Source organism: Lepidochelys kempii, chromosome 14, assembly GCF_965140285.1.
Source record: "Lepidochelys kempii isolate rLepKem1 chromosome 14, rLepKem1.hap1, whole genome shotgun sequence".
Lineage (NCBI taxonomy): Eukaryota > Metazoa > Chordata > Testudines > Cheloniidae > Lepidochelys > Lepidochelys kempii.
The window spans coordinates 16,819,293-16,838,475 of NC_136393.1; the positions used below are offsets into that span (position 1 = coordinate 16,819,293).

The 19,183-nt window shown below is 44.9% G+C and overlaps 1 protein-coding gene, 1 long non-coding RNA gene and 2 other non-coding genes across 6 annotated transcripts in view; 3 read left to right on the top strand and 1 right to left on the bottom strand.

Annotated features, from left to right (window-relative positions):
- Window positions 1-7,127: 7,127 nt before the first annotated feature.
- Window positions 7,128-14,929, top strand: LOC140897885 (uncharacterized). 3 transcript variants are annotated; one of them, XR_012154848.1, is made up of 6 exons: window positions 7,128-7,205; window positions 7,645-7,708; window positions 10,117-10,258; window positions 10,909-11,988; window positions 13,768-13,910; window positions 14,857-14,929. It is a non-coding gene; the product is annotated as an uncharacterized LOC140897885 (long non-coding RNA). The 3 variants fall into 3 exon arrangements; XR_012154849.1 differs by having other exon boundaries at window positions 11,903-11,988; XR_012154847.1 differs by having other exon boundaries at window positions 10,117-11,988.
- Window positions 9,944-10,021, top strand: LOC140898423 (small nucleolar RNA R38). The gene has a single exon (XR_012154983.1). It is a non-coding gene; the product is annotated as a small nucleolar RNA R38 (small nucleolar RNA).
- LOC140898424 (small nucleolar RNA R38) lies at window positions 11,728-11,804 on the top strand. Its single transcript, XR_012154984.1, has one exon. It is a non-coding gene; the product is annotated as a small nucleolar RNA R38 (small nucleolar RNA).
- Window positions 14,930-16,022: 1,093 nt separating the features above from the next.
- The window catches only part of ST6GALNAC2 (ST6 N-acetylgalactosaminide alpha-2,6-sialyltransferase 2), a 31,277-nt gene continuing 28,116 nt past the window's right edge, over window positions 16,023-19,183 (bottom strand). Inside the window, exons 8-10 of the mRNA XM_073311076.2 lie at window positions 18,438-18,521; window positions 17,912-18,011; window positions 16,023-17,487 (exon numbers count right to left, since the gene is read on the bottom strand). Of these exons, the coding sequence (XP_073167177.1) occupies window positions 17,320-17,487; window positions 17,912-18,011; window positions 18,438-18,521 (352 nt within the window). The 3' untranslated portion in view covers window positions 16,023-17,319. The remainder of the gene's footprint in view (window positions 17,488-17,911; window positions 18,012-18,437; window positions 18,522-19,183) is intronic.

Sequence of the window (19,183 nt, forward strand, 5' to 3'; positions counted from 1 at the left end):
AGCAGCAGGCCAGGTCAGTGAGTCTCAGAGCCTGGGTCTAGAGCAGCAGGTTGCTGCTTGCCATATAGATGTACCCTGAGATGACAGGGCACACAGGGAAATCAGAGAGAGGAACTTGGTGGTATGGGGGTTTATGTAGCATCCTTCTTGTGGACAGCCCATCAGCTGTGACTCTGCAGGAGGGATGGGGTGGGGAAGGTGTCAGATGCATTAGGGAGATGTGGGAGAAGAAGATGTCTGGGCCACAGACACTGGCTTGGATGTGATGGGATGTTATAAGGCACAAGGCCTGAAATGTCATCTGGCAAGGAATCATGTGATGGGTGGAAATTTTGTTTACATCCCTTGCCCATGGAAAACCTGGATCCCTAGTGTTATTGTCCAACAAGTACACATGGGTGTCCCCACTATGTGTATTTATTTTTGTAATCGGAATGATTTATTTGGGATACGTGTCATAATTTACTCCTTCAAAGACAAGTTGCTGTTACAATCTGACCGATATTGAAACCCTGGCTGCCTGGACTGACTGGAACATCCTACATGAAGCTGAAAATTCAAGTGGTCTCTGGCTTCAGGTTGTATCTCAATGCCTCTGTGTGAGCTCGATACACCCAACAGTGCATTCAGAGGAGACTGCATTCAGGACTAGCCTGTGCACTCTTCCCAAAACACAGGGTGGATGCGCAAATGGCTGAGTGGAGCCGCAGCGGGAAGAAGTCAGCAAAATAATAGGCTGGCTGGGTGAATCATCCATTTCTTCTGCTATCTGGTGGCATTTACATGTGATGTGAGGCAGGAGGTCAGTTTCCAGTCTCAGGCTAGGTCTACACTACAGACCTACATTGGTATAACGAATTGTGAAAAAAATCCGCCCCCCTGAGCATCATAATCATACCGGCCTAACTCCCTGTGTAGACAGGGCTATGTTGGTGGGAGCGCTTCTCCTACTGACATAGCTACTGCCTCTCAGGGAAGTGGACTAGCTACGCTGACAGGAGAAGCTCTCCTACTGGTGTAGGAGCAGCTTTGCTATAGTGGCTGCAATGGTGCAGCTGTAGCGTTGTATAAACTCTCCGTAGTGAAGGGCCCAAATCAAAGCCGTGAACACACGCTGCTTTTTGAATCTGTATCTGAAGTTTGCAGCCCAGGCCCTTACCAATATTCCACCTTGAGACAAAGGGGTCCATCAGTCAGTGCACCCAGTTCTCAGCTGAATTCTGCCCTCAGTTAGGCCCCAGTTCACATACACAGGTGTTTAAAGTTTAACAAGTGCTTAAGTGACTTGATCAAGAGGGATGGATTTAAGTGTGTACTTAAAATTGTTTGTATTTAAGCGCTTTGTTGAACTGGGGCCTGTCTGGTTCCAGGGTGCAATCCAGACCAGTGAGAGGTTGAGTCACCACCTGCCCAGTAACCCTGGGTGCCTCAGAATGCTTTGCTGTTGTAGCTCCCAACCTGGGCCACTTACAAACAACTTAAGAGCATGCAGGTAAGAGTCTGAGTAAGGGTATATAGACACAGCCCTGGCCCAACAGCTCTGACCACAGCAGCCTGTCAGCAGCACTCCAGTCACACACTGGCTTCCACCAGCCTTGCAGGGTGACCCCAACATACCCTCAAAATGTGTGTTCTGCACTGACCCACTCCTGAGCAGTTCAGATCTCAGCAGTCTGTTGCCCCTGTAAGGGGTCAATATGCAACAGTTGGCTACTTTAATTGGAGTTACCCAAACAACACTGAATTAGTTTAATTAAAAAAATAAAACAAGTTTATTTAACTGCAAAGAGAGATATTTTAAGTGAGTACAAGTATATGGCATTAAAGACAGAAATGGTTACAAGAGAAATAAAAATAAAATACTTTCTGGTAGCTAAAACTTAATAAGCTAGCAATGTTGCTGACCAAAATCTCAAGTCAGGATCCCCTCAAAGTCAAAGGGCTGATTCTTTTGATTTTGCGGGGATGGGGGGGGGAAGAGAGAGATGGGAAGAGAGAGAAAGAGAGAGATAGGGACAGAGATCAGGAGAGATCCCTTGAGGTGTTTTTTGTCTTTCACTTTTATAGTCCAGTCACCCTTCGAAGTGGATTCTTCTGGGGATTACCCCTCAAAGCAAAGTTTATGCAAACAATAACAAAGGCGACTTTGTAGAGTCTGGTGGTGAAGGTGGCTCCTTGCTCTTTCTTCTCCCCTGTGTATGCTGAAATGCAGATTTGCCTTGTCTCCCACCGTTTCTCCCCCCCCCCTGCAGTCTCAAGAACCCTGTTTACTACTTATATGTAAACTGAGATAAACACATGTGCTCGTGTCTCTTCCAACCCTAATATTCTATGATTCTAGGACAGATCTGTTAAACAACCTTTGCTTAGTCAGGGTTGTGTGGGTTTGAACATGTGCTAACAACATCATACCAGGGAAATTCATAACTTTCCATAGACTGTTGCTGCACACATTTCACCATGATATTATTGACCAGCAAGATATTAGTTTTCAAATGAGACCTTACAAGGCATATTTTGTACAAAGGTTATTACAATGATGTGTAGGATGTGAATACGGGAGTGCTTTCAGTCACAGAGCCTTAGTTTGCAGTATGCCTTGTCCTGTGCTGGTGGGGTATAATTTCTGTCCATTGTGCTCTGGGTTTTGTTTTGTTTTGTTTTTTGTGGGGGTGGGGGAGTGGCACTTCTTTGTACCACTTGGAACTGATTTGAACCTCCAGTGACTCCAGAGAATTAGATTTGAGTGCCTCATCTTATGCTTTCTTTAGTACAACTGGGGAAAATAAAGGTCTTTCCTCCTCACGGTCTAATAATACCTGAATTACAGGGATCTGGCCCCCAGTCATATATCTAAGGCCAACCTGATATGTACAGCAGTAGGCTGAAATCTGAGGACACAAAGAGCAGAGGTAACAAACTAGACTTGCAGTCAGTTCAGCTACGCTGCTTCCCACTTTGTTTCATAGACTCCATTTGTGAATGGCTGCCCAGAGGAAACATTTAGTAATGGGGGGCTTTTTTAAAATAAATCCAAATATCCTTTTTTCCTAGCCATATATTTAAGCAGGTCACTGCAGTGGCTGGTCTCAAATCGAAATCATGCGCTGCTTTTCCTAGCCTCACATACCCATGGCGTTTGCTGCTCGGCAAGATTGTGATGGGCAGGGCTCCGAGATGGAAAGTGAGCAGCATAATTCAATTGATACATTTAGTAAGTAAGCAGAGTTCCCCAGGTGGAAATGCTTGTTATACTAAAAGAGTGGGGTCAAGTGACAATATTGGAAAGGCAACCTTACCCTGCAATTCTGGGGTGGAATCCTGGACCCATTGAAATCAATGGAGGTTTTCCCCTTGATTTCAGTGGAGACAGGATTTTATTTTACCCCTGGGATCGAACGATTGATCATCCCTCATATACCTTGCTCATCACCCTGGAATCTGAGCTGGGGATCAGCAGTATCACAGAAATATTGTACCCCAAACTAGAGCTCAAACAGCTTTGTAAACAGTGAGGACTGCTATTAATTTGTATGACTGATCCAGGAGAACTCATTACTTATCTGTTGAAATTGATTAATTTTTGTTTTTTCACAGCACCTAATTAACCTGAAGAACTCATTTGCACAAAATCTTCCAGTGGCCAAGAGCTTATTAGCATTCAGAATAGAGTTAGATATTTACAGTGATGATGACATCCACCGTTGCATGAGATAGGATAGAATTGTGTAACAGATATAAATCCCAATGCTCCGGGGCATAAGCCAACTCCTAACTGACAGAGGTTAGGGAAAATCTTCCCCAATGCGCAGATTAGTCTATAATTGTTCTTTATGGGGTGTCTTGCCCTTCCTATGCAACATCTGGTACTGGCTATTATAGAGTTTTTTAAGCAGGGATAGAATTCTCTATTCAGTTCTATAGAATGGTTCATAAAGCCTACAGAAGGGCTATCATTTTCTATTGAATTCTATGGGGCTTTTCCATACACTACAATAGTAAGGGAAAGTTCTACCACTGAAGATTTGTTTGACATGTGCGCCCCCTAGAGATGAAGGGAGGGTCAGCATTCTCAAACAGACAAGTCTTTGCAGATAAGCAATGAAACCTGTAAGATACCTAATGGGTGATGTGCTTAGTGGAAACTCGTTAATTCTAACTTTGTTAAGCCACAAACTCCACCGCTCACACAAACAAAAAGCTTTCTCTGTCACCCAGCAAAGATTTAAGAGTGGAAGCACTGTTGTAACCAGAGACTTTCTCATTTCTACAAAATAGCCCCTGGAACATTTTCTGCTTCAGTGTGAGTGTAGGAGCTTAAATAATTACCATGAACTACACTCATCTCAGATAAAGGACCTAAGTACATATTGTGGCACTTATTTATTGTGTTGGTTTGCTTACTTGCTATTTAGCAAAATTAATTCATTTGCTATGGGTATCTAGCGATCTATCCTAGGCTTTTACTGCTGCCCATGACTGTAGTATCTGAATGCCTTCCATACAAAATCTATAGCAATAGCAAAATCCCTAATGTGTCTTTGACTCGTCTCTCTTTTCAGGGTCTAAGTTCTGCATGGGGTAGGCTTTTAGTTTTTTTGGCTTTTAAAATTTTTTTATTAATTCACCTTTATTGTTTTTTATGATTGGTTTATTAAAGGTTTTTGTTTGGTTGGCCAGTTTAGGGTTTTTGGGGTGTTGTAATAACTGGGCTGACAAATGTACCCTAATTGTGGGAAAGTGGATAAAAGTTTACAGAATGTTTCAATCACCTATAACAATATATGGTGATGGGAAAAGGGGAGACAGAGAGACTGAGTGGTGGGTTTCAGTCCAGCACCTAATAGGCCGGTGCCCACATCACACAAAGCACCACTCAGCTGGCACTAGCTGGCACCCTCTGCAGAGAGGTTGAGCATTGAATGGACATGGAGACTGAACTCCAGTCTTATCCCTGGAAATGGTTTCTCCAGGTCAGGTCATTGGTGGGGGGCACTGGTGGGTAAGGGTGAATGGCTGGTGCCCATGCTGTGCCAGGCCTCTGGTTAGACAGAGGGTGACATCCAGAGGCAGTACAGTCATGTGATTTAGTGAAATGGTCTGTGAGACCTGGATTCTATTTACACATCTACCATTTACCTTCTGTGTGACCTCGGCTGACTTCACCTCCATTTCCCCTCCCACGCTTTATCTCTCAGTCTCTTTGGAGCAGGGACTCTCCCCCCCCCCAGGGTGTTCATATGGTACCCAGCACACTACACTATTGTAACATTAGTAATAATTAGGAGGTCACTCATGAGGGCTTTCACCAGCACTACGCTTTCTGGGGGGATGGAAGAGGGGGAAGAATCCTGAGAAAAGCAGGGGGGAAACCTCTGATTTCTAATGTAGGGAAGATGCTCAGGGTTTTTCCTGTGTTATAGATTATACACCTGCAGGTTAAAGAGAACATCTACACATGAGCAGATAAACCCCAGAGGTTTAGAAATGGATACTTTGTATACTTGCTACTTTTGCTTTTGTTCCGTCTGTTTCTTTTAGAGCAGTATACATTTTGGCTATTTAAATTTTGTTACAATTCATGGGTTGAGTAGGGCCCTAATAATTTTACAGCATCTTTTAATAATAAATGATCATCAGACCACTTATAGAATGTATTACATATTCAAAGTATTATACACACACTTATTAATTAATCTCTAATTAATCCAAAACCTCTAGCTAATTAGCCATTTAAAGTTAAGGCTGGTACTGCCTGTTGGAGATGCAGAGCTCTGTATCAATGCTAAGTATGATCATATTTTTATTATTAATTGTGAAGATTCAACAAACGCCATTAATGACCAGTAATGCTAATACTGTGTTCACTGAGGCACTAGTGCCTGATTCTGAACTCACATCTGTGTAAATCAGGAGAAACTCACTGACATCTAATGAAATCTGTCCATCTATCTATAGTGTACTATTGCTGTGGTTTCTGTGCAGCTGGAGTGGAGTTATACCAATGTGATAGCTGTACCTGTGAGATCAGAACCAAGCCCAGGATCTGAATTTGTCCCATTCTTTATTATTATTTTATTTGTTCTTTGTTAAGTGCCAACAGGAAGCCTGGCTCTGTTCTAAATCCAAAATAAGATAATCCTTATCACAAAAGTGTAGAGAAGACAAGATGCAGTGGGGAATTTACAGAAGGGCATAAAGAGAATTATTTATTTATGTTATTAGCTCCTTCACAAAAGGGATGAGGCTTTGGGTCTTTCATCATTTAGTCTCACCTTAGCTATCATCTTGTATATGGTATAGTGCTCCACCACTGATGCCAACCTTTAATGCCCATTAGTCAAATTTCCAACAAGCACCAGTGTACTTGCCGTCATGGAAAGAGCTCTCCATAATAAAACCACAAAGTCACTACACTGTCCTTCAAATGTTGTCTTAAAACAACACAGGGGAAAGCTCCGCTCTGGTACCTACAAAACACTTGACAATGGTTAGGCAGCAAGCATGATGTGATCACTCTTTATGACACTAATGAAAATCATATCACTGATGCCTTAAGTTTCCCCGTCTATTTGTTGTAGCCACCTGTTTGTCTTTCATCATATAGACATAAAGTGCAAGATCTTTGCAACACAGACTTTTATTATGTGTTTGTACAATGCCTAGTCCAGTGGCGCCTGTTCCCTCTGGCACTGTGGGTGTACAAAGAGGAATAATAATAATTTTAGAAAGGGCTTGAATGGAGATATGGAGGCAGCTTTGTGAACTCTGCTAGATGGGGCATTTAGCACGGAAGAAAGCACCAAGACAGGAGTCGGAGAAAGAAATTAACCAAGTTCTGCTCTGATTTGTATCCCCATTGCTTCTGACTGCCCAGGCCGGGGCAATCCTGGGCAGAATTTGGCCTTCCCATCATGCAAGCTCATTGTTAACAAAGTTAGCAGCTTGCCCCAGGGATCAGTAGCATATAAAACACCCGGGAGACCCAAGCGGGCTGTATGATGGAAACACCGCCATTCCTTCCCTCCCGCCCCCAACACTCAGCCTCCCTCCAAAGAAACCTCAGAGGGGCCAGACGAAACAACTACATTTCCCACAACCCCCTCTCAGCCTCGCGAGAGGTGAAACGAGACTTGGCCTGGATAGGGCGGAACACTTTCGGCTGCTGCGGTCTGTTCCGCTCGCTGCCGGCCGGCGTGGTGGCGGTGAGTAGATTCGGAGTGTGGCAGGATCCGATGCCATCCTCGGTAACGGTGTCTTGTGGGCAGATACGGTCTCGTGATATGTGAGCGGGTGGCGATTGTGCCTCGTCCCGGCGATGTATCAGTTGGGTTGGTGCCCGGTTAGCGTGTCGCTTTGGTGGTGTAAGGGCTGCCCCGCTCCCCATCAGCCTGTGCAGAGGATGCTTGGCCGCAAGTCCCATGGCTGCTTTTAGCTTGTTCTCTTCCCGCCCCCGATGGTGGAGTGACTAGGGCCCGGGTGCCCCCGTGTCAGTTGGCGCTGTTCCCTCTGAAGCCACTGGCCCAGCTGGGTATGGGGAAGGTGCTGGGCCAGTAGCTTCAGAGGGAACAGCGCCAACTGACTGTTGGCTCTGGGCTGGTGATAAGATGCCCCAGTTAACCCCCCTGGTTTCTCCTATTGCAGGTCCCTGCCAAAATCATGCACGAGGGAGGAAAGCCGAGAAGCCAGCAGCACCCTGCTGATCCTGGTAAGCGTGCGGCTTAAATGACAGTGCAGGCGCAGGGGAAGGCTGGCAGCTCCCCCTTCCCTGCCTCCGGAAAGCTGCGTTCAAGAGCCTGGGCTGAGGCGCACCCAGTCTCCCTGTAATTCAGGTTTAAAACCCACCCCTACTAGGTCACAGTGACTTGCTGGGCCATTGAGTTGTCTCTTAAAAAAGTTTCTCAACCTTTTTCTTTCTGAGCCCCCCTCCCCCCCCCAAACATGCTATAAAAACTCCATGGCCCACCTGTGCCACAGCAGCTGTGTTTCTGCATATAAAAGCCAGGGCGGCATGCCACAGGGAGCACTGATAAGTTGCTCAGGCTTTGACTTCAGCTCAGGGCCCCCGGCTGCAGTTTTGTGCTGGGATGGGGGCTTTGGCTTTCTGCCCTGGGCGATAGGGAGTCTAACACCAGCCATGCTTGATGGACCCCCTAAAACCTGCTCATGGCCCCCTAGTTGAGAACCACTGCCTTAAACTACTGTAGGGTTCTCTGTATAATATGCACTCATAATGGTTCCTGATTCTACCCACTGGGCATTGCTAATGACCTCTGCTAAATGTGTCTGGGGTGCGTATATGTCACATGAATGTTAAGGTTTGTGATTTAAAGGGACACCACCTATTCAGATACGCTGTTCCAATGACTCCTGTATATTATTGCATACTTTGAAGGGAGAGCTTGAATCCTGCTTTTGTTGCTGAAATCATTTCCTTTTGTCTGTAAACTGAAAAGCACTTCTGGTCTTGGTAGCTCATGGGAAGTGTCTGAGAATTTTCACTTCTAAAGGGAATGGTTTTCCCAAGGAACAGAGACTGAGTCTGTTTTCTTCCTTGCTCAAACTTAAGCATTTTATGCGCTTCTTTGACACTTTAACAGGAAGTCAAGGTAGGTGAAGTAATATCCTTTCAGTGGACCAACTTCTGTTGGTGGAAGGGACAGGCTTTTGGATTGCATGGTGTTCTTAAGGTCTCTCTTGGGTTCCCTTAACAGGGAACGGTCAGTGGAAAATCCAGTCAATATAACAAAGCTAAGTCATGCCAGGTTCTGCTGACTGCTCATGCTAACTACTGTTATACAAAACATGAACATGTAATTGTATACGGTGTGTTTCTCTCTTGCTATGTGGGAGAACTGCACAAACGGAAAACCAAGAGGTTTTGGAAGAGTTCTTTAAAGTCTATAGGGATCTTTTCATTCACGTCAGTAAGGTTTCACCCATTGCCCTAACTGATTTGGGTTAGCAGTAAAGCTAATGATACAATATGCTGCATGTATCTATGATGGACAAAGTAAGCTTTTTAAAAGGTAAAGTCGAACCCAGTTATGAACACCGGAGTTACGAACTGAACAGTCAATCACACACCTCATTTGGAATTGGAAGGACACAATCAGGCAGTAGCAAAGATTAAAAAAAAAGCAAATGCAGTGCAGTACAGTACTGCGTTAAACATAAAATTTCAAAGCTGTATTAAATTTGTTCAACTGTAAACTTTTAAAAGAACAATCATGTTTTGTTCAGCGTTACAAACATTTCAGAGTTATGAACAGCCTCCATTCCCAAGGTGATTATATGCTGAGGTTCTACTGTAAATAAACTTTGCCTTCACTCTTTTCATTCCAGCTAATCTTAGGGGGTTCTGGTAATGGTGACACTTCTTCAGAAAGAAGTGATTGATTTCTTTTTAAGCTGACTTTCCCATCAGCATGAAGTGCTTCTCTAAGCAGTTCTGGTGTGAATTCTACTACAAAAGCAATACTCTGATACAAGAAAGGTTTGTTTTTGGAGCGAGTGATGAGTTTGGCTAATAAACAGCCTTCATGCTGAACTTGCATTGCCTTTGTACAACACAACCTCCAACTGAAATGTCCAAAATAGAAAATGAATAATATTGAAGGTGCATACTGCTGATGCCACCAGGTGTCGTCATCACATAGAATCATAGAATCTCAGGGTTGGAAGGGACCTCAGGAGGTCATCTAGTCCAACCCCCTGCTCAAAGCAGGACCAATCCCCAATTTTTGCCCCAGATCCCTAAATGGCCCCCTCAAGGATTGAACTCTCAACCCTGGGTTTAGCAGGCCAATGCTCAAACCACTGAGCTATCCCTCCCCCCCAGGGTGGAGAGCATGGTAATCAAAGGAACAGATACAGTTAGAGCAGAACCTTTGGCTTTGCATGCGCCAGCTTTTCCAGGTACAGGTCTTAACTGTTTTGAAAACTGAGCTGGTGATGATACAAAGTTATCCCTGTCTGAAAAAGATCTTTTCACTTGTGGAATTGTGATTCTGAGGCTCAGCACTGCAAAGTTGATTTAAGGAAACCCAGAAATGAAAGTTTGTCTGATCATATGTGACTAACCCTAACCCTGTGACCCTGTTCTTAAATTCCCAGGGTGCCGCACCTCTTTCTATTTGGAAATCAAGGATGAGGCTTTTGGATGAGATTATCCCTCCCACTAACTGCCCATGAGTCTCTAAGGAAGGAGGTGAAAATTCCTTTCATCAGCCTTGTTTGTCTGCTCATCTGCACAATGGTGAGGCATATTAGCATTTGTCTTCTGCAGTCAAAAAACTAGGTGCCTTTCATTGTTGTTGGGAAATGGAGGCAAGGCTGCTCTATTTAGTGGTTTTGGATGACTATGTTGTGATCCCTATGGCTAATGAGTGCAGATATAAAAGCTCAATAGCTTGATTATTGTAATTACTCCATCTCTCCCTCCCACCAGTCATGGCTGCTGCTGTGGTGCAGTAGACTCTTGAGTGCAAACCCCTTTGCTTTCAAAGACCACAAGATGAAAGGTAGTGTTCTGTGAATGGGGATTTAAATCTGTCAGTGTGCTAGGCTGGACAGCTGGGTGTTGTGACCGTAAAAGGTGAGTTGGAGAATGGAATATGAAGGGATTAGGTAACACTTCGCGATGGAGACACTTGATGCAGCTCATCCCACAAATATATTTGTTACAAGAATAGAGCTAGTGAAAGAGTAATTAGTTTGTGAATTGATCCAGACTTACACTGAAGCCTTTTTAAGCTTTCTTTGGCTGGAGGGGAGGCATAGATCAGAATCACCAAGTGATGACTCAACAGGGAATATAAAAGCTAAAGGCACCTCCAAAGGATGTGTTAGTTTATTTTCCGTATGTCCAAGTGTATTTCATGTAATAAGCCCTCAAATGTCTTACAGAAAGTGCTGGTGGATTCTTCCTGTATGCGTGAGTCCGGGGGGATTACAACATTTCCACATAACGATTGCCAGAAGCTGGGAATGGGCGACGGGATAGATCACTTGATTACCTGCTCTGTTCAGTCCCACTGGAGCACCTGGCACTGGCCACTGCTGGAAGACAGGATACTGGGTAGATGGACCTTTGGTCTGACCCAGTAGGGCCGTTCTTATGTTATGTTCTTAATGTAGCGCAGGGTGGTCCAACGGTGTCCCCCAAACGTGTCCACTCCACAGCAGACCTGCTCTAGAAAATGGTGTCCGCGGTGCAGCATGACCTTGCATGCACTGTATGTGACGACACATTGTGTGGAGGACATTGGTTTGTAGAGCACATATTTCTGTATGTGTCTGGTGGAGGTGCCCCAAAGCTAGCATCCAGCCATGAGCACTGAAAAGGTTGAACCAAGAAGGATGCTGTTGGCTTGAAATATAGTAAATAAAAATGAATGTTAAAGTAGCTTCAGGTAATGGACCGTCCCCTTCTTGTCCCTGTCAGTGGATGGTTTTACAGCCTTGTCTCTCATGCAGGGGAAACTAACTCTAATCACCCAATGTTGATTGTACAAAGGGCCCAAATTGGGAGGGGGTTGGGGAAGTGGTAGACTTTTTTTTCATTTTCGTAACTACAGGTAACACTTTAAGTTGGTGTCCCAGAAAGCAAGGATTTATAATGAGAAATCTTGGGGTGTGGATGCCTACTCTTGAGTGGGTGACAAGTAAACAGCTGCAAAAAGAAAGTCCTTTGGCCTCCTGCTGGGCAGGTATCTAGCCTGAGCGCTGAGCTGGTGATGATGAGTTATCCCTGTCTGAAAAAGAAACCTTCCTTTGTGGAATTCTGACTCTCTGAGGCTCAGCACTTTCACATCTGCTTTAATGAAACTGGAGGATCAAAGTTTACTTTAAGGACTACTATGATGAATCTTTAACATGTGGCTTGTACTTGCATTCACAGGATGCAATGTGTCTTCCACCCACTGATCCTGCACTAAAGAAAGTGCCTGTCTCAAGCCAGGGGCTGGTAACTTTGACTGCAAGCTGGTAAGGAATTGCTAGAGAAATGTTTGCCTCGGTGCCTTGTGAGAAATCCAAAGGCTTTCTGGTCAGCCGGGGTGGGTCATGGTGTGCAGAGTGCTGATTTCTTGAACCTATTCCTTGCCAGGGAAGCATAGGAATGTAGTGGGTGATCCTTAGTGTGTTCAGCTGTTGCCCTCCTGAGCAGATCGAATCCTGTCTCTTAGCAGGCTATAACCTGACATGTTGAATAACAAAGGGCTGAGGAAATGATGGTCCAAGTGTTGTCGAAAGGAGCAGAACTCAACTTGATGTTGATCATACTTTGAGTCTAGTTTTCCACACATTCCTCCTCCCTGCCAGTTGCTTAATCTTAATGATCATATCTGCGTTATACCTGCAGTGGGAAAGGCTGAAACACTGCAGAGCTCTTCGAGTGTATCCTAACTAGGTTTTCAGTCTGCTTTTCTGTCCCTTGAAGCCTATAAGCCAGTGATGTGAGTTATCCCTGTCTGAAAACTCAGCTGTGAGGGGAAAAACAAATATTCTGAGGCTTTTGGAACCCCCCCCCCCCCCCTCTGCAGTTTATTTTCTTATCTTGGTGACCTTTGTAGAAGATTAAAATCTGAAAGACAAGATAAAGGATAGGCTGTCCTTTGAGTGTCCCATGTGTCTGTGCTGAATCCTATGGGGCAACCATCACAGCTTTGTTCTTGGTGAAATCCTATAGAACGTGCACTCCGTGACATTTTCCAGGAACCACCCTTTTTTGACATAATGGATAAATGGAACCCTTAAAAATAGGCATTGCCCAGTTTAATGTATTCTGTAAAATCTTTGGCAAAAAAAAAAAAATTGGTTGTGGATTTCATGTGTGACAAAGGGTTTTTTAGAGACACTCATGTTGCTTGTCCTGGCTAGTGGGAGAATTTGAGACACGTTTGTGCTTAACTTGAGTGACCAACCTTCTGTTAACCTACAATCTGGTTTTTGCTGGTTACCTTGACCCTGCAATAACACTGTCATTGTTTCTGGCCAAACGAGCTTTGAAGCTTGTTCTGTTGGCAAAATGCTGATTTAACTAATTCTAACAGGTGGGGAGACGTATAGGCAAAACAATGGCTATAATAACTGGATCGTGCCTTCTGTGGTGTGTCTCTTCCTATGGTGTCAGTGAAATCATGATTTGATGGGACATCAGAGGAATGTACTCCTGGAAGCCAGGATTTGGATCAGTCTTTAACTACTTGTTTATCTATGTGCTGTACCACTAGCATGTCAGAGCAAAACCAGTGTTCTACCTCCCCCCTACACTTGGGCCAATAATTACTTCCTATCCCAAAGCGATAGTCAGCAGCCAGATTTGGGATAGTGTTTGTTTCAAGTGCATTGCATAATGCTCTCTTCAGTACGCTGCCCTGTTCAGTGCAAGATGCAAAGTCATTGCTTTCTCCGCAGGGAACACAAGAGCCCTACTGTCCTTTGGTGACACTTTATTTCTCCATCCCCAAATAACACCTTGATTCTTTTATGAAAACAGTAAGAGTAATAGCGTTGAGAGCAAGAGGATTTTCTTGCTCTCGAGGCTAGAGCAAGAGACTGGATATCAAATCAAAGATTTGCATTCTATTTCTGACTCTGTTACTGATTTGCAGCTTGACCATGGTCAAGTCACTTAATTTCTGTAGCCCATGTCACAATGAGGAAAGAGGAGAACTCATACTGACCTTTTTAAGCACTCTGAGATCTTGGATTTAAAAAAAAAAGAGCTTTCAAATGACTGACAATTAACTGTGTTCTTTCTAGCAACACACCGTAATCTAAACTTCAACAGGATTTGAATGTGTGATCGATTTTGCTGGAGGTCCTGGTAACACGTGCATGGTTCCCAGATCTGAAATGAATTGGACAATGGATCCAAAGATAACAGAACTCCTCTAGGCTTGGAGGTTGGTATATGGGATGGGGAGGAATATAGTAGAAAAGCAGTGCATTTGTTTTAAGTGTTTGGTGTTTGATATGCAGTAGATTTGCAGTGAATTCCTGTACAAAACTTTGTTCTGTCATGTGGATTTTTAATGTCACACTTTGGCACAATGTCAGCATTTGTTTAATTAGAAGGCATAATTTATTGGGTAAGAGAAACTGGAGCTGTCTGCTCCCAGGTTGCAAGTAAAACAAAAAGAAGAGAGGGGCTAGAAATAGAAAATTTTAGAAAAGTAAATAATGTTCAGTACTTGTGGAGATTCAGGAACTGGTTCAACGCAAATCTTATTTGCTGTATCTAGGTAGCAGCTGTTTTTTGCAGACTTTACATGTCAGTTGACTTTAAGTCTCTAACTTGAGGATGCTGCTGCAAAAGAGGGAGAATGATCTGAAGCAAGGTCTCAGTCTGTCTCGATATAGTCCTTGTTGATCATTAGTTCTCATTTGGTACCTGATATGTGCTAGTGAAGTCACCTGTGGGCAACTGCAAGATTTCCTTTTTGCTGTTGAGTTTGACATAGCTCCATGGTGTCTGTTAAGGTGGGAATGGGTCTTAGACTTGAGTGCTGCTGAAAAGGGATGATTGCTTGGAGTGACAGGAACATGGCTCCAGGGAGGCTAGCTGTGACGTTAATAGATGCAAGGCTATTCCTGTCAAAGTGCAGGTCTTTTATCATGCCAGTCAGAACTGGCCTGTCCATCATTTCAGTTAAGTCTTGCCAACCTCCTCAAACAATCATCTTTGTATTCCTGGTAAAATAAAGATGGAAGTCTCTTTTGTGTCCTTGGCGCTTGGCCACCTTCCCTACTCTGATTTTTTTTACAATAGATTTGACAGTACAGAAGAAAAGGGCTTGTTAATGTCTCTCTCTTTACTGACTAGATCCTGTTCTGTTTTTTTTCCCCCAGCAGGGCTGGCTGGAGAGAAAGAGAACTGTTGACCAAGGAGGTTTTATCTTTCAGAAATAAATAATAAAAAATATCCAGTGTCTGAGTTTTGGTGATGCTCTAAACTCAAAGTTAAGTGAGTCCAAACAGCCCTTTCACCTGTGATATGTCAGACTCCAGTCTATACTATGACTGCAAGCTGAAGGGCGAGTCCCTCATTACTAAAAGAGGCTACATCACTAGGCTATAGAAAAAGCAAGTACCATGCAGCACTTTACAGGGTTTTGAGAATGTAAGACCCTCCACACTGGGGCTTATGGCTGGAACAGTTTTCAGACTTGGTTACTGCTTTCCATGACTAGCCTACAGCTGCAGAAGGCAAGAGACGTGCTTGCCACCAGTAGGGTATAGTAGAACTGTTCCCTAACTGAGCTAAAGTTCTAGATCATCCACAGCGGGCACTGATGTGGACTTGGACAATTCTCATCTGTCTCAGTTCCCCCATCTGTTCATAGAACCATAGAATATCACGGTTGGAAGGGACCTCAGGAGGTCATCTAGTCCAACCCCCTGCTCAAAGCAGGACCAATCCCCAGTTTTTGCCCCAGATCCCTAACTGGCCCCCTCAAGGACTGAACTCACAACCCTAGGTTTAGCAAGCCAGTGCTCAAACTACTGAGCTATAACATGTGTGCTTTACAGGTATGGAATGAGTCAGTGTGAACACTATTTTCTGTATTTTACAATACAGAAAATCAAACCTGAGACCAGACCCAGTGGCACAGCTAGGTTGAGTTTCTGGGTATCCTGACACTTAGTCTTGTACCCTAGCTGTTCTCCTTTACAGTCTGCAATGCTGAGTGCTGTTCTACAAGGATGACTTGGCCAAACCAGGACTAAACTATTTTTAAATGTTAATTCTTAGGCTCAGAGCAAAGCAAGTGAGTGCTGAGCCCCTGGCTGTATGTGTTAGGATCACTTCCCTCAGCCCTTGCCACTCACAGAGTTCAGAACTATTCATCCTCCCCTCCCATATAGAAATTCACGGCAGCAGTACTCCCAGGTCTAAACCCTGCGATCCTCTGCTGTCCATTCACACTGTATTGCTGCTCTGCTTTCTGTGCCAGCCTCTGCCAGTCATATTCTACCCCCTTCCTTCACCCCAAGCGAAAACAAAAGAAAACATAAAAGATCATTCAACATTTATGCAATTATACAAAGTGGGAGAACGTTTCAAATTACACTCCTCCACTGTGCTTTAGCATCCATCCATCACTAGTCATTACAACCTCCCTGTAGAACAAAACCAACCTGTTGCTGATCTACTCTTTCTAGTTACATGTAATTAACTTACAAAATGTAGCTTCAGGGTAAAGAACTTTCCCTCCTCACTGCAGGCTAGTTGGGTTTTTTATTTAGGTTGATGAGGATTTAGTTTTAAGTAATGGAGTGGTGGGTTCTATCCACCTGTACTAGGGCTGGGGGCCTTCCTCTGAATGTACACAGGCCCCCTAGGTTTGCAATGCAAAAAATGCCCAGGGTCCCATCCGATCAGGTCCACCTGCCCCCAGATTGCTGCAGGGGCCTAATTAAGCTGTGGCAACCCCACTTCCATCTGTTTGAGACCCTCTGTTGACATCACAATGTGGAGTGAAAACCCAAGGAGTGTGGCTGAAGCACAGGTGGGAGAGGGCAATCAGCCTCTGCTGGATTCTGCTAGCAATGGGAGCTCTGTCTGGAAAGTGGAGTGTTTATGTGCATGTGATGGCTCCATAGGCCTTCATACAGTTATGGCTGCCCCCCCCGCTCTACTGAGGAGCAATGTCAACAAGCTCCATCCAGGTCTCTTCAGCTATAGGATTGTGGCTGTGATGTGTCCCATCATGAATGAGTTTGAACACAGAACAAATTAGGCTTTTCAGGGTTGTGGCAGACCCTTGTGATGGAAAGGTGGAAACGGCAGGCGGGGTATTTTTCACACCCAAGCTCTATGCTCAGCATGTAACACTTGAAGGCGATGGGAAGCTGGAATTTGCTGGTGAGCGAGCATCTTCTCAGGGCCATCACGCCCCTTTGGGAGACACGCATTGAACATTCGGGCTTATTGCTGCTGAAATCCCTTTTTCATTTCCCAGTGTCAGAAGTTGCTCCCCACAGGTCTCTTATTTGATGGGAGGAACTGGGGTGTGTCTGGGGTCTGTTGTCTTGAGCCAATCAGCAGGTTCCCTAGAAAGAGACCTCACCACACTTGCTTTGCCATCTCAGCAACATCTGAGCAGAATCCTCAAGGCAGCACCCTCAGCTCGCAGAAGGCAGCCTTGCAATTCACGCAGTCTCCAGCTTGTAAGGCTGGTTTTGGGTGAGCTCTTCGTTTGCCACCTTTGCCCATGAATTCTGGACGGCCCCTGCCAGGGAGAAGGGAGCCCTTGGGGAAGAGGAGGAGGACTACTTTTGTTACAGCAAGAAGGGACGTGCCACCCAGCCTCACCGCTGATACAGCTTCATGATGCCTGCCCTGTACAGGCTCTTCCACAGCTCCGCCTCCAGCAGCATGTCATGGTTGGCATAGAACACCAGAGGCTTCTTCTCCCGCTCGTAGTAGTGGTCTGAAAACTTTCGGTAATTGTCCGTGATAAATCCATAGGCACTGACCTGCAGACAGGGGGAAAAGGGTAACAGAACAGTTGGGAGGCGGGATCAGTGCCCAGCCTGTCCTAGGCAGACTGGACCCCGGGCTTCGGATAAGGAGTTACCTGGTCAGTCAGACGTTGCTGGAGTAGCTGTGTGGGGCACAGTGCTGCCCCGTGTACCTGGTACAGACTTGGTGCTATGTCCTAAATGGTACATCCTGGAAGCCATGTGGCACACTGGAGCAGGCACCATCAGTGAAATAATTCATACCAGGTTGGGGCTCATGTGAGCTCTACCCAAATATTTCTGGGTCCTACAACAGGAGGGTTAAGAACCAAGCCAGGAACATGCTTTAACTCCACCCCACACTCATTCCATCAGCCTTTATTCATGCTGACCAGCAGAGTACTAGGCACTGAAGAAAGGTAGCCCTGAAGGCTCTTACCTGGTCACAGGTATGTAGAGCTGTCAGTAGCATGAGGGCACCAGTACTGGGCATGTACAGATACCCATACTGAGTATTTATTATTTCAGATCTCAGAAATCTGTAACCAAAGAGGGATTATAATAGGTGAGATCAGTGAAACAGAGAGAGATGGGCTGCACTGAATCCCAGTGAACAAGGTGGGTTGCCGAGGAAAGGATGAGACTACATGGCAGTGAATGGAAACACAGTGGCCTGCAAGAAACTGGATTGGCTTGCAATGAATAGGAGCACGTGGGCATAAATCCAAGATGGATCACAGTGGGTTGGGCTCCAGTGACGGGGATGTAATGCACTGAGTGGGACTGGACTGCATTTCAGTGATGCGGGAAGACTGCAGTGAACAGGTGGGATTGAGGTTGGAGGGGTTTGATTGTGGGGCAGGCTTCAGTGAACAGAACTGGGGCAGTTCCAGAGCTATTTGCCGAATGAGCTGGAGTGTTTTGAGACAATGTTTTCCTCAAAGGTGGCGCCTGGTTTTTCTTACCTCGCTGTTAGATAATGTATGAAATCTGGGTGCAGCAGCTTGAACTTTTTTGCAGATGTCTCTGGTCCAAAATATTTCCGCGGGCTGTGGTGGGAAGATCAAAAGGAATAGTTTCATTTCAAGTCAGTATTTAGACAGCTCAGTGTTTATATTACAACCTGAAAAGAATCTGAATATTTAGACTGACCAGTGGTGCCGGTTGTCAGCAGCAGAGGTATCAGACAGAGAAAATATTAAAGAAAAAAAATACAACTCTCTGGAGCGCAGAGTTAACACTTTTCCTCTGAGGCAGAAACTCAGAGAGACACTGAAGAGCTTTCATTTTTATTATGGACTTAAGGTTGCAGCCAGATGTACAGTGTAAGCCTTGTTTTGATTCTGCTCCCCTCTAACTTTGCTTACAAATGAAGGGTGCTTGTGAAAAATTATTGTCATTAATAGAAGGAGGAGAATAATTTGTGTGCAGAGATTTTCTGCATTAAACTACTTCTGGGTTGGGCGTTGGGGAGGTCTGGGCGATACTTTCAGAGCTGCTTCAATCAGGGTTGTGAAAATGAGGTGCTGCTGAGGCCTGAAGACAGAGCAGAGAGAGGAAAGATGGTCCAGTGTTTAGGGCACGAGCCTGGGATGTGGGAGACCTATGTCCCTGCTCTGCCACAGCCTTCCTGTGGGACCTTAGTCAAGTCACTTAAGTCTCTGTACTCTAATCTGTATAATGGCCCTTCTCTCAAAAGGGTGTCGTGAGG